We start from the raw sequence: 13836 nt of genomic DNA on the forward strand, positions 1-13836 counted from the left end.
ATAGTAGCTAACATTTGCTTCACACATACCGTATAGTCTAAGTTCCAACTCATTTAGTCCCTTAAATATCTTAGATGGCTGCTTATATTTCCATTTTACTTATAAAAAACTGAGGTACCAGGAAGGTATGTAACTTGAAGGAAGTCATGCTTCTGAGTCCTTGGATTTCCCCCTTTATACAAGCTGTCTCATTGCTGTTACATACTGTCGCAGCATTCCTCTTCTGAGAGTACAGTTCACTTCTCTCTGAACTATGGTACTAGGAATTGTAGGCTGCAATGCTGTGACCCTCACTTGACTGTCCTTGGGAAGTTGTGAAAAAATCTCCTTCAATCAGTTTTCTTGATTCTGATTTTATAGTTCTATTTGAGGTAGATATGATCGAACCCAGGGCATTAGAATGTATTTTTATGCCTAATTAATGTTAGGAAGGCATTCTGGACACAATATAGTCAGACTTTGTGCTGTCTTCTCCCCACTTCTGTTGTAGTGGTACCTAATACTAGAGTTGGCATTGTTAAAATAAAAAAAAAGAGTCTGAGAACCCAGTATTTTAAAAGAGACTCTATGGGTCACCCCAGTCTCTTCTACAACCTAACTATATTGTAAACTTAAGAGCAGGATTTCTATCGTATTCACCATTTTATTCATCATATTTGGTGTAGTAAATAAACACTTGAATGTTTGAATAATTTATTGCCTAGTATTCTCAAATTTAAGACCTCAGATGATGTAGAGGCCATGACTTAGCAATGTCATCTGTTCCAATTTAAGGTATGGGGGAAATCAATGTTTATTGAATAATGAAGGGGATCAGGATATGTCACTCCAAAAAGTGCCACTTTTACATAAGATTTATTTTGAACTGAAGACATTTGAGTTTCTGAAATTGTTTATCTGCCTAAAAGCAGGCTTCCAAAAGTATTCAACTATCATTAACTCCTCCAGGAGCAACTATCATCTCTTCTTGGAGACAGAAGTTGGCCCTACACCCAGACAGACATTGTCACAACCTGTCATGTCTCCTGTCTAGTCTCCTACAGGCCTATTTATCTTTCCAAAAAGTCATTTGTTTTTCCATAAGTGCCCTTTCTCCCTCTGCCTTCTTCCTAGTAAATTAGGTATGTAGACCTCAAATTCTAACCACTCCATTGACTTAGCCTGAGTTTCTCCCATGTGTATGCACATTCTAACAAAATTTTTATGCTTTTCCTTTGTTAATCTGTCCCTTATCATCAGTCTAATTTTACAGAACACCACCCAACGAACCTATAAGGACCTACAGTAGCTAGTATGTATAAGGCAACATACTGAATTTATATATTTTTTAATATAGATAGATAGCTACTCCATGGTAGGAGCATTTACAAGGTGAACCATTTGCTAGTCATTTTCTATAGCTTGTACTACTGAATCTTCACAGTAATTCTAAGAAGTAAATACCACTGTGTTCATTTTCTAAGACAAAGAAGATGAAGCTCACGTAGGTTAGTGATGTTGCCAGAATAACCCAGTTTAGTGAATGGCAGAGTTGGGACTCAGAGCTATCCTGTTATAGAGCTTGTGCTTGTAATCACTAGTTTGTCTTCTCTTTTATTCCTTGTTTTACTTGCTTATCATGAGCTTGTTGATAGTATGGTTAATAATTAAAGTATTGTATAGAGCATTTTAAAATTTACAGTGCTTTTGGGTACAACTAAAATTGACTGTTGAATTCTCACAATCCTGTGAGGGGAGATGGCGTTTCCGTTTTATAGACGAAGAAAACTCTGAGCTCATAGAATTAATGTGACTTGCTTAAAGTAGTATAGCTACTAAATGGCAGGACAGGGGCTCAAACTTGTGCTTCTCTGATGTCTATCTGCTGTTCCTAATTTTATTCTTTGTGGACATATTTTATTTTTCTTCTTGATATTGGCTCCTTAGGTATTTGAAGACTTCTCTCTTGTCATTCTTGAGCCTCTCCCTCCCAAGTGGAGTCTGTCTGTTTTTTATTTTCTACGTTGATGGGGTATGTTGAGGGAAGCTATTGGGCAAATAAAGCCTCTGGAATGCCAAGAGGATGACTTCCTGGTCGACTGTGCCTGCATCAGACCTGCGCTGGATGCTCTCACTACTTATTCCCCCACCACCACCATCTTCTGAGAGTTGCCCGGGCTGAAATATAAATAAATTCATTGATCTTTTCTTTACCCAACTATTTAGGCAAAGAGAAGCTTATCACTGCTGGCAAGATCTCTGTTCTGTGCTTCATACAAATGAAGACTTAAGAGAGTTGGACCTGAATCATAGCAACCTTGATGAATTAGCAATGAAGATGTTTTATCAAGAACTAAGGCACCCAAACTGTAAACTACAAAAACTGTTGTAAGTCTCGCATGAGAACATTTAATTAAGTCCCAATTTCTTATTAGGGGAGACCAACAGTAAACAAATACTTGAAATTTACTGTGTAAAGTGCTCTAAGAATATGAACAGTGGAAACTTCTAGAAATGTGGAAGCATAACTAACTTATTCTGGGAAAGATTGCACAAAGCATAGTAGTGTTGACATGGGTTTTTGAGGCTCAATTAGGAATTTTCTTGATGAAGAAGAACACAGAGGTAAGGCATTCTTGGCAGGTCAACAAGCATTTTCAAAGATAAGTTCTGGAACATACTGTTTTTTTCTTTTTAATTATTTATTGAAGAATAATTTATGTTCAATAAAATGCAGATATTAAGTGTTCAGTACATTGAGCTTTGTTTTTGTTTTTTTCTGAAGTGAGAAGCAGGAAGGCAGAAAGACAGACTCCCACATGTGCCCGACTGGGATCCACCCAGAAATCCCACTAGGGGATGATGCTCTGCCCATCTGGGTGTTGCAACCAGAGCCATTTTAGCACCTGAGGCGGGGGCCATGGAGCCATCCTCAGCACCCGGGCCAACTTCACTCCAATGGAGCCTTGGCTGCAGGAGGGGAAGAGAGAGATAAAGAGAAAGGAGAGGGGGAAGAGTGGAGAAGCAGATGGGCACTTCTCCTGTGTGCCCTGGCCGGGAATCTTACCCAGGACTTCCACATGCCTGGCTGATGCTCTACTGCTGAGCCAACTGGTCAGGGCCTCTACATTGAATTTTGATAATTGCATACACCTGGTAACCAATACTGAAAATAAGACAGAATAATTCCCCCACCTCAGGAAGCTTTCTTATACCCCTGCTATCAGTTCCTAAGGCAACCTCTGTCACTACAGGTTAGCTTTTTCCTGGAAATCATTTGGAATTATTTATACAGTATACATATTTTGTGTTCATCTTTTGCTCAACAATTTTGTTTTTCACAATTCATCCATTTTGTTGCATGTTTCAATAGTTTCTTTTTATTGCTGATTACCATTCCACTGTATGATAGGCTTATTCATTCTCTTGTAAATAGACCCCTGGGCTATTTCTTATTTTTAACTACTATGAATAAGGCTGCTGTGAATAGTTTTGTACAAATCTATTTTTTTTACATGTATTTTCATCTCTTGGGCAAATACCTAATAATGGAATTGCTAGTTCATAGGTGGATGCTCAACTTTTTAACTTTTTTAGTGAGAGGTGGGGAGATAGTGGGACAGAATCCAGCATGCACACCTATAGGGATCTACTTGGCAACCCCATCTTGGGCTGATGCTTGAATCAACTAAGCTATTTTTAGTGCCTGAGACTCAAACCAATAGAGCCACTGGCTGTGGGAGGGGAAGAGGGAAAGAAGGGGGAGAAGCAGATGCTCACTTCTTTTGTGTACCCTGACCAGAAATTGAACCTGGGACATCCATATGCCAGGCCAATGCTCTGTGCACTTAGCCAACTGGCCAGGGCGTCACGTTTTTAAGAAATTGCCAACCAGGTCTTCAGAGTAGTTGTACCATTTCATAGTTCTACCAGCAATATGTGAAAGTTCTAACTCTCCTCATCCTTGCCAACATTTGCTGTTTCAGTTGTTATTTTTTCTCTTAATTTGATTCTAGATACACTACCACTTTTTTTATGTTTGCTTGTTTAATGTCTCCTTCTTGCCCTCTGGTTTTCCTGGGAGCTGGAACTGATCCTGTTGCCCTCTGCAGTCAGTGCCCATACATTCAAGGTCTAATTGGTGTTCAGTGATATGTACTGAATGTTGAACAAATGATAGATACTTGTTTCCATTAGCACTGAAAATTAATGTTCTTTTCGGGGTTAACAAGCTACCCTTTAAGTATTTCCCTTCGAATTTCAGTGTTTTTAGAGAGATTTGACCTTAGATTTCAAGTAACTAGATTAGGTTTGGACTTGCATGTAGATTTAGTAGGAAATTGCATGTATGTTATGATGAAGGGGTCCTTGGAGGTCCTTTTTGCTCACCCCCAAATATCTTCTCACATTGTCCCTTCAATGAATTGTCATCAATATAAATCCTAACAATTGCTGATGCCTTCTTTTGGATTAAATAGCTTCCTCTTTTAGAATTCGAAGGTCCCTGGGGGGAGGGGCAATGTGACACCATGGAGACAGCTGTGGTGTGGCTTTACTTACTCATGTCCTGCTTCCCTAACATGTGAGGCTGTACTTTTAATTTCATATTTAGTGAGTACATTAGGCACTTTTATTAGATGGTGATGGTTAGTGCCTGAAATGGGTAAAAGCTTTATTTTCTTGTGCTTGGCTGGAAGGAGTATGAAAGTGAAGGGTAACTAGTGGGCAAAGGGAGGAGAGGTGATATTTCAGAGAGAGGTTTTGAACAATTAGTGAGCAGTGTGAATGAACATGCTGGGAATTTGGGGCTAGCAGAGGCACTACAGAAGAATAAGCCATAGCTAATAGTTGACTGAGTTAGGAGATAGAAAAATGGAAGAAAAATAGGTGATTTAATCCTTCATATTTTGCTTATGATAGGACATATTTTGCAATAATGTGTTTTGCTAATGATGCACAGTTGATAATAACAGTAAACTTACCTTGGGTTAAAGGATTAAATATTGTGAATTAATGTTGTAATTGAAGTATTTGGAATAGTCCCAAAAACTTTTGATAGTCATTCTGGGGTTGAGAGTTCAAAAACTCCTCTTCTACTTTTCCTGATGTTATTACCTTCTTTATTCCTTTCCTTCAAGGTCAAAAAAAGTCAAGAGTATTAGTTGTCAGGATATAACAGACACCTAAATTGTAATCCAGTTGTTTTTCTAAGCAACATTCTGAAACTTGGATTTATGACCTGACCTGAAATACGAGAAACCCCGTGTGAGATAAGAGATGGCAGGAATATGTAGATAATATACTGCTCACAAAAATTAGAGGATATTTCAAAATAAATATGAAGCAATAAAAAAAGCATTTTATTAAACAAGAACACCAGAAAAGCAAACGACAAGTCAAAGAAAGTTGTTTGATTATGCAAATGAGATACAAAACCAACTTTTATTTCATTGGTGAAACAGTGCTATACAAAAGGCTGAAAGTACTGGAGTATCTGCATGTTCCCTGATCCCTTAATTTTTGTGAGCAGTGTATTAAGAGATGGGTTTGCAAAGAAAGGTGTTTAACCGGGGACAGATGATTTCCTAATCCTTCTGGCATATTTTTCTTCTGAAGGTTGAGGTTTCTCTCTTTCCCTGATGGTTGTCAGAATATTGCTAGTTCCTTGACACATAACCCAAATCTGCTGCATCTCGACCTGAAAGGAAGCGATATAGGGGACAGTGGAGTAAAGTCATTATGTGAAGCCCTGAAACACCCAGTTTGTAAACTACAGAGTCTGGGGTAAGTCATAATTTTTTTTGTTTTTATTACAATTGAGAATTTTGTCCAAATACAGCCTTCCAGCCTGGAATTGCTGGTCATGGGGCTAAATTAAATTTACCTTCATGATATGGTAGAGCGGGGATCAGTAATGCAGGCTGATTTCCTCCAGATAGGACTCTTAACACTTTCTTTTCCCCCCTGAAGTCCCCTTATTGTGCAGTTCTCTGTGTGCCCCTAGTATTCTGCCCAGCTGTTCCAGAGTCAGAGCGCAAGGATGCAGCTCTCCTTCAGCCTGCCTTCTTCCATATTGTCGCTAGAGGACATTCCTCCTAGGTTGAAAAAGGATGACCATTTAAAAATATTCTTGAATGATTTCATATTTTCATAGGGAGATGGGATGTGGGGATGGAAAACACAAGCTTTGTACCCTCCCCATCCTAACTCTCTCTACCAGAGCCTTGTGATTGAGTTAAACAGCTCTCTTTCTATGTAGGCATGCTGGATTTTAAGAAAAGGGCCCAAAGACCCAGATTCACATGACCTAACGCTCTGGCTGAGTGAGCCGTGGTTATATTTCTTCCCTGAGGAAGTCATTTCTGTTTTTCTGTATTGTTTTCTAGCTTGGAATCCTGCAACCTGACTACACTTTGTTGTCTGAATGTCTCTAAGACTCTTGTCAGAAGCCAGAGCCTCGTATTTCTGAATCTGTCAACCAATCATCTATTGGATGACGGAGTGGAGCTGTTGTGTGAAGCCTTAAGACATCCAAAGTGTCACCTAGAGAGACTGTCGTGAGTCTTTCTGGTTTTTCTGTGTTTTTTTTGTTGTTGCTGTTGTTGTTGAGTCTTACATGGCTTACATATGATCTGAGTGGGCAAACTGCCCGGGTCGTGACAGTAGTCAGTTCATTTCTCCATCATGGGTGACCTCCTCCTTTTCTCCCTCTACTGCCCTTCCTCTTGTACTTGACTTTTAGATACTTTTCTCTGCCTGATTGACTTTTTATTTTCATTTTTTTCTAGGCTTCTACTCTCCCCTCCTATTTTTTGTTTTGTTACACCCTGTACATAGCTGAAATGGAATCCAAAATTGAAGTCACTTTGATGAGGTTAAGTCTATGGTTGAGGTGTAGGGGTTGTAACAACTAACTTAACTTCCCAGTGAAGGAGAAGAGAAACATGAACTTGGATTGGACTGATCTCTTCCCATCTGTGTTTCTCCTTCAGCTTGGAGAGCTGTGGCCTCACGGCAGCTGGTTGTGAGGATCTCTCTTTGGCTCTCATTGGCAATAAAAGGCTGACACATTTGTGCTTGGCAGACAACATCTTGGGAGATGGTGGAGTAAAGCTTATGAGTGATGTCTTGAAACATCCACAGTGCACTCTGCGGAGCCTGGTGTAAGTTTCTACTAGTTTTCAGCTTTCTAATACAATGTGCATTTTGAAATATGTTTAAAATGGGCAAATAATATGAACATACTCTGTCTCTTCCTTTCGCCCTACTGTTGGTTGTAATGATAATGAAGAGGATGAGAAGGATGATATTAATAACTGCCATTTATTTTGTCCTTACTGTGTTCTGGGCCTTGGGCTAAATTTTTTTAACCTGCACGAAAGTACCTGTCGGTGTGAAATTGGCAACCTGAGTTCTAAGTGCCTCATTGAACAGGTGAGGAACGTGAGGCTTAGTTAGAAAGATTTTGCAGCTTGCCAAATGCTCACAAGAAAATGATGAATTCAGGACTAAAGTCTACCTATCCAACTTCATATTCTAGGCTCAGAACAGGTAAATATGTAGGGATACCGTTAAACAGAAATGCAGCATGCCATGGTATGGCTGGATCATGCTGTGATTATTCTGTTAGTTGCTATTAGAGAATTTCCTAGACACGGAATTGACTTAGCCGAAATTTTTATTTGTCATATATGGTTAAATTGCCTCCAGATAGTTTGTTTATATTTCCTCAGCAGGCTAGGGGCCTGCACTTTGATATCTCCACAGGGTATCTACAATCTTTTTTTTTTTTAATTTTAGTGAGAGGAGGGGAGGTAGAAACACACTTCTGCATGTGCCCAGACTAGGATCCACCTGGCAAAGCCCACTAGGGGGCGATGTTCTGCCCATCTGGGGCATTGCTCCGTTGCAACTGGAGCCATTTTTTTTAGCGCCTGAGGCGGAGGCCATGGAGCCATCCTCAGCGCCTGGGGCAACTCCCTCAATCGAGCCTTGGCTGCAGGAGGGGAGGAAAAGAGAGAGAGAGAGAGAGAGAGAAGCAGGAGCAGGGCAGTAGAGAAGTAGATGGTTGCTTTCTCCTGTGTGCCCTAGTGGGGAACCAAACCCAAGACATCTGCACGCCAGGCAGAAACTCTACCACTGAGCCACCAGCTAAGGCCTTACAATCTTTTTGATCAGTGTTAATTAGATAATTGAAAATAAGTTTAAAAAGCATTTGATGTTGAGCATATTTTTTTAATGTTTTTGACCCTTAATCTATGAATTTCTCTTCATAGGTTCAGTTTTCTTCTGGATCATTTTCTTTATCTATGTTACATACTATGGTTACTGATATCACATATACACTATTACTATTATATTTTACGTATTGTAAAAAATTTACCGTGCATCTTGTTGTATATCTAATTTCCTTTTTGGTCATTTTTAGAATATTTTAGAATATAGAAGTTTGAATACAGACTTTAGTGGTAGAGCATCGGCCTGGCGTGTAAAAGTCCCGGGTTCGATTCCCGGCCAGGGCACACAGGAGAAGCGCCCATCTGCTTCTCCACCCCTCCCCCTCTCCTTCCTCTCTGTCTCTCTCTTCCCCTCCCTCCCACAGCTGAGGCTCCATTGGAGCAAGGATGGCCTGGGCGCTGGGGATGGCTGCTTGGCCTCTGCCCCAGGCGCTAGAGTGGCTCTGGTCGTGGCAGAGCGACCCCCCGGAGGGGCAGAGCATCACCCCCTGGTGGGCAGAGCATCGCCCCCTGGTGGGCGTGCCAGGTGGATCCCGGTCGGGCACATGCAGGAGTCTGTCTGACTGTCTCTCCCCGTTTCTACCTTCAGAAAAATACAAAAAAAAAAAATACAGACTTTTGTGAAGTCTAATTATCTTCCCCCTCATGACTTCTAGTTTTGTCATAATAGGAAATACCTTTCTTTAAAAAAAATGACTTATACTCATTATGGTTTACTTTTTACCATTTAAATGTTAAATTATTTCAAATTAACTTTGTTATAAGTTTTAAACTTATTTTTCCCCAGAGGCATATTAAGGTCAGTTGAGGTCCCTGGCGCAGAAGAAAATATTGGGCCCCTTAAAAAAAGAGAGAGAGACAGGGAAAATAAAAATACATGTTAACCATATTTTTAAATAAATAAAAAAATATTATGTACTATTAATGTTAAAGTTGCACACATGAAACTAAACTTGGTGTTATTAGAAAAAAGTGTAAAGTTGGGGTTTTGTGGGGCCCTTCAGAAGTGGGGGCTCCGGGCGCTGAAGATGGCTCTGTGGCCTCTGCCTCGGGTGCTGGAATGGCTCTGATTGCAGTAGAGTGATGCCCCAGATGGGCAGAGCATCGCCCCCTGGTGGGCATGCCGGGTGGATCCTGGTTGGGCACATGCAGGAGTTGTCAGACTGCCTCCCCATTTCCAGCTTCAGAAAAATACAAAAAAAAATAAAAAAAAAAAGAAGTTGGGGCTCAGGGTGCATGCCCGGTGCACCCGCCATTAAGTCTGCCTCTGTTTTTCCCCATGTCAGGTCTTTTGTCCCACATCATTTATGGGAGAATATATTATTTCCCTACTAATTGGAAATGCCACTTTATTATGTACAAAAAGTACTTACTCTATTATTATTCCCATTCTACTCCACATGACTGCTCTCCTCCATGTAGCTTCTTCTGCAACAGGGTACTATATTTACATACAAGGTAAAGAGGTTAACATTTTATATATAATAATGAGAATTCTGAAGAACAGGAATCCAGTTTATAACCCAATTTGGTTTCAAACCTGTGTTTTCCAAATGAGACAAACAAAGAGGCAATGAGGGAAGAGGCTATGTAACCTGAGGTGGAGTGTTGGCAGGTAGACAGGGATCATAACATGAACTCTTTTCAAAGATACAAATCTCCAGGCAGTAGAGCAATGATTCCATTTTTCCTCACCTTGTTCTTCCTGTAGGCTGAGACGTTGCCATTTCACTTCAGTTAGCGGTGAACATCTGTCATCTTCTCTCCTAAGCAACAAGAGCCTGACACATCTGGATTTGGGCTCAAACTGGCTGCAGGATGATGGAGTGAAGCATCTGTGTGATGTCTTGCGGCTTCCAGGCTGTAACCTTCAGGACCTGGAGTAGGTCTCTTTGACCTTGGTTTTTATGTAGCTTTAACTACTGTGGAGGCAGGGGAGGGATGGGAAAAAAGGTGGAGAGCTGAGTATCTATCAGAGAAAACAATTCCCTCTTTCCTCTTCCGCCTGAGACTAGCTGGGGAAGTCTGGTCATCAGGTTTTTCTTAAATGGTTAATACAGTAATTACAGTCAACTTCCCATTGGTAAGGAGCACCAGAGCCAGTAGGCTGCACTGTAGACACTATATTTTTCCTTCGTTTGTGCCCCAGTGACTCTATTGTGTGTCCTTTACATCCATGAAGCCGAAATTGAGCTCTACTAGTTTTACTTTCTTAAATCCAGTTTTAGAATTTGGTTGACTTTTAAAGGAACTGGGAAGGGAATTTTTAAAAATATCCAACAATCCAATCATTCTTTAATAGCAACCGTGTTTATTCTAATTACGTTCTCTCTTACCCTGTAAATAGGTATATATACCTATGCATGGTGTGGGTATGTGTAATCGGGATTATTGTGTAGATGTGACTTTGAGGTTGCCTTTTCACATGATACTATTTCAGAAACTCAATTAAATATATACAGTCACCTTAATGATTATTTTTAATGGCTGCACAGTATTTAATATTTCATTATATAAATATTTTAGCTGGACTGAAGCAAGATATAGGTGTCACTTAGCAATCTCAGCTCACTTTCCCAGTAGGGCCTCCCATGGGACTGACTAGTAGCCTAGATGAGTCATTAAGGGTCTCACCCCAGCATTGTTGTTTTAAAACCACAAATTCAAGATTGCTGGTATACCCCGAGGTGTCTGCTTTGCCTGCACTGACTCTTGATAACCAAATTTCCAAATGAGTTTAATAGTTAATTGTCAAATCTGTCAATACTAAGTGATTGAACTGTTGGGTCCAATAAGCATTGGTACTTCCTTTAGGAAAATGTATAGGATATGAGTTACAAGGTGATTCTCTGAAGTTTCCTGGATTATTATTCAATTGGAGGACAAAATTTTACTTAATGGGGATATTATCATAAAATCTAATGTCTTTATTTCAGCTAGAGAGACATAATTTCTGTGTGACCTATATATACAAGATATTTGCTTCACCCAGTTTCTCTCTGTAGCATTGCTGGTGCTTTCTTAGCTCCCTCCATAGTCTCTGTAGGCCACGCCTGTTCTCTCAGCCTATGTTTACAACAAACATGAGCTAGATGCTGAGGGGACTAAAGGTTATTACTAAGGTGATGTTCTTGTCCTTCAGTAACTTGCAAAATGCTGATAGTAGGGAAATAAATACCAATTCTGATCTATTCCGTATTTTGTTATAGGGATATGACAAAAGTTTCAAGGAGCAAGGAATGCGACAGGAGATATGAGTCATCTTAGGCTTGACAAATGAAGAGGATTTTGTTATATCCTAGGCAGAGGGAAAGAGGAGAGAGAAGGGGAATCAGGATAAATGTGGTATATTTGAAGAATAATAGATTGTATGATTGAAGAATAGGGTGGGGGCAAAAGAGGGAAAGAATGCTTGAGATCAGAATGCCCTACAAAAGATACAAGAGAAATATCTTTTTATATGTAACTTCTTGATTCTTTGGAGATAACACTTTGAGATAGAGTCCTAGAAAGTGTTTTTATATAAAAAATGTATTAGAAACTGAAAGTATAGACATCAGTGGGTTCCTTGGGAAAGTTTATAGTATTTTTTTTAGGATTGGTAAGAATAAGTGTTAATATCCTTGATTTGGGACGCTTGACATATAACAACCTGTTTGTGGGAGAAAGCAGTTTCACCTACTTTTTTTTCCTGCTTATTAGGAAATCCCATGTTTCTATTGGTAATTTTAGACCCTCCTATGTGCATTCTGGATTATAGATAGAAAAGGGTGAGAACAAAGGCTCAGATACCTGGACATCTCTCCCAGGAATAAACTAAGCCTCACAACTAAACATCTCATTGTTCTTTTGTATTTCTTGCAGATTGATGGGTTGTGTTCTCACTAGTGCATGTTGTCTGGATCTGGCTTCTGCTGTTCTGAACAACCCAAACCTGCGGAGCCTGGACCTTGGGAACAATGACTTGCAGGACTATGGAGTTAAAATTCTGTGTGAAACTTTGAGACAGCCAAACTGTAATATTCAGAGGCTTGGGTGAGTTTAGTTTTCCATTAGGAAAATTATAGTTATTTGGTGGCTAGAATAACTAGAAGAAATTTAATATATGGTGAGAGGATGGAATATAAATGGGGTTAAAAGGAAGTTACCCACAGAAATGAGAATCTGAATTTCAAATATATGGATCAATATGTATTACATGTTGTTAGTATAGAAGCCATAGTTCAGGCCCTGGCTGATTGGCTCAACGGTAAAGTGTCGGCCCGGCGTGTGGAAGTCCTGGGTTTGATTCCCGGTCAGGGCACACAAGAGAAGCACCCATCTGCTTCTCCACCCCTCCCCCTCTCCTTCCTCTCTGTCTCTCTCTTCCCCTCCCGCAGCCAAGGTTCCATTGGAGCAAAGTTGACCCAGGCACTGAGCATGGCTCCATGGCCTCCGCCTCAGATGCTAGAATGGCTCCGGCCGCAGCAGAACAATTCCCCAGATGAGCAGAGCATCGCCCCCTGGTGGGCATGCTGGGTGGATTGCAGTCGGGATCGCATACAGGAGTCTGTCTGACTGCCTTCCCGCTTCTAACTTCAGAAAAACAAACAAAAAGAAGCCATAGTTCACAGTTCTTTGCATTCCAGAAAAACAAACAAAAAGAAGCCATAGTTCACAGTTCTTTGCATTCTTCTTAGTGCCTTGGACAGGCTAAGTATTAAATAAATGATATTTAATTTAGGTTTTTCACATTCTGTCATCCTCCAGATATCCCATCTGGCCTTATAATAATTATTCTTATTAAATTGGGAGATTTTACTAATCATCTTCTATCTAGAAAAATGCTGTTGATGCTCTCAAGGAGTTTGTAATCTAATAAAATCTAATCCTATGTTCTGAATACTTATGTTCAGATACTGTTTATATATTTTTTAATCTTTTTTTTTTCTGTATTTTTCTGAAGCTGGAAATGGGGAGAGACAGACAGACAGACTCCTGCATGCGCCCGACCGGGATCCACCCAGCACGCCCACCAGGGGGCGACACTCTGCCCACCAGGGGGCAATGCTCTGCCCCTCTGGGGCGTCGCTCTGTTGCGACCAGAGCCACTCTAGCGCCTGGGGCAGAGGCCGAGGAGCCATCCCCAGTGCCCGGGCCATCTTTGCTCCAATGGAGCCTCAGCTGCGGGAGGGGAAGAGAGAGACAGAGAGGAAGGAGAGGGGGAGGGGTGGAGAAGCAGATGGGCACTTCTCCTGTGTGCCCTGGCCGGGAATTGAACCCGGGACTTCTGCACGCCAGGCCGACGCTCTACCACTGAGCCAACCAGCCAGGGCCTATATTTTTTAATCTTGTACTAATATTGGAGAGTACATTTTTACTCATACCGCATGAATTACTGACTTCCGGGTCAAAAATTTTGCTTTACATGCGGGAAGCCCCACTGTGATATGTCTCTCTGAACCTTCCAAGAAAGTGTTACTTTTCCCTGTGCTTCCATTGATTGTTTATATATTTTTATCACCGCAATGCTGATGTTGTAACTGTTGGGTCTGAAATTTAATTTTATCCTACTTATCACCTAATAAGTTAATCTGTTCCTGTCTCATGGGTGCTGGCAGGAGACATAGAATCCTGTCGG

The 13836-nt window shown here is 40.7% G+C and overlaps 1 protein-coding gene across 1 annotated transcript in view; it reads left to right on the forward strand.

Annotated features, from left to right (window-relative positions):
* NLRP14 (NLR family pyrin domain containing 14) overlaps nt 1-13836 on the forward strand; it is a 46167-nt gene that overhangs the window by 16498 nt on the left and 15833 nt on the right. The window contains exons 5-10 of the mRNA XM_066253822.1: nt 2206-2367; nt 5596-5763; nt 6366-6536; nt 6972-7142; nt 9928-10098; nt 12081-12251. Of these exons, the coding sequence (XP_066109919.1) occupies nt 2206-2367; nt 5596-5763; nt 6366-6536; nt 6972-7142; nt 9928-10098; nt 12081-12251 (1014 nt within the window). The remainder of the gene's footprint in view (nt 1-2205; nt 2368-5595; nt 5764-6365; nt 6537-6971; nt 7143-9927; nt 10099-12080; nt 12252-13836) is intronic.

Source organism: Saccopteryx bilineata, chromosome 1 (genome assembly GCF_036850765.1).
Source record: "Saccopteryx bilineata isolate mSacBil1 chromosome 1, mSacBil1_pri_phased_curated, whole genome shotgun sequence".
Classification (NCBI taxonomy): domain Eukaryota; kingdom Metazoa; phylum Chordata; class Mammalia; order Chiroptera; family Emballonuridae; genus Saccopteryx; species Saccopteryx bilineata.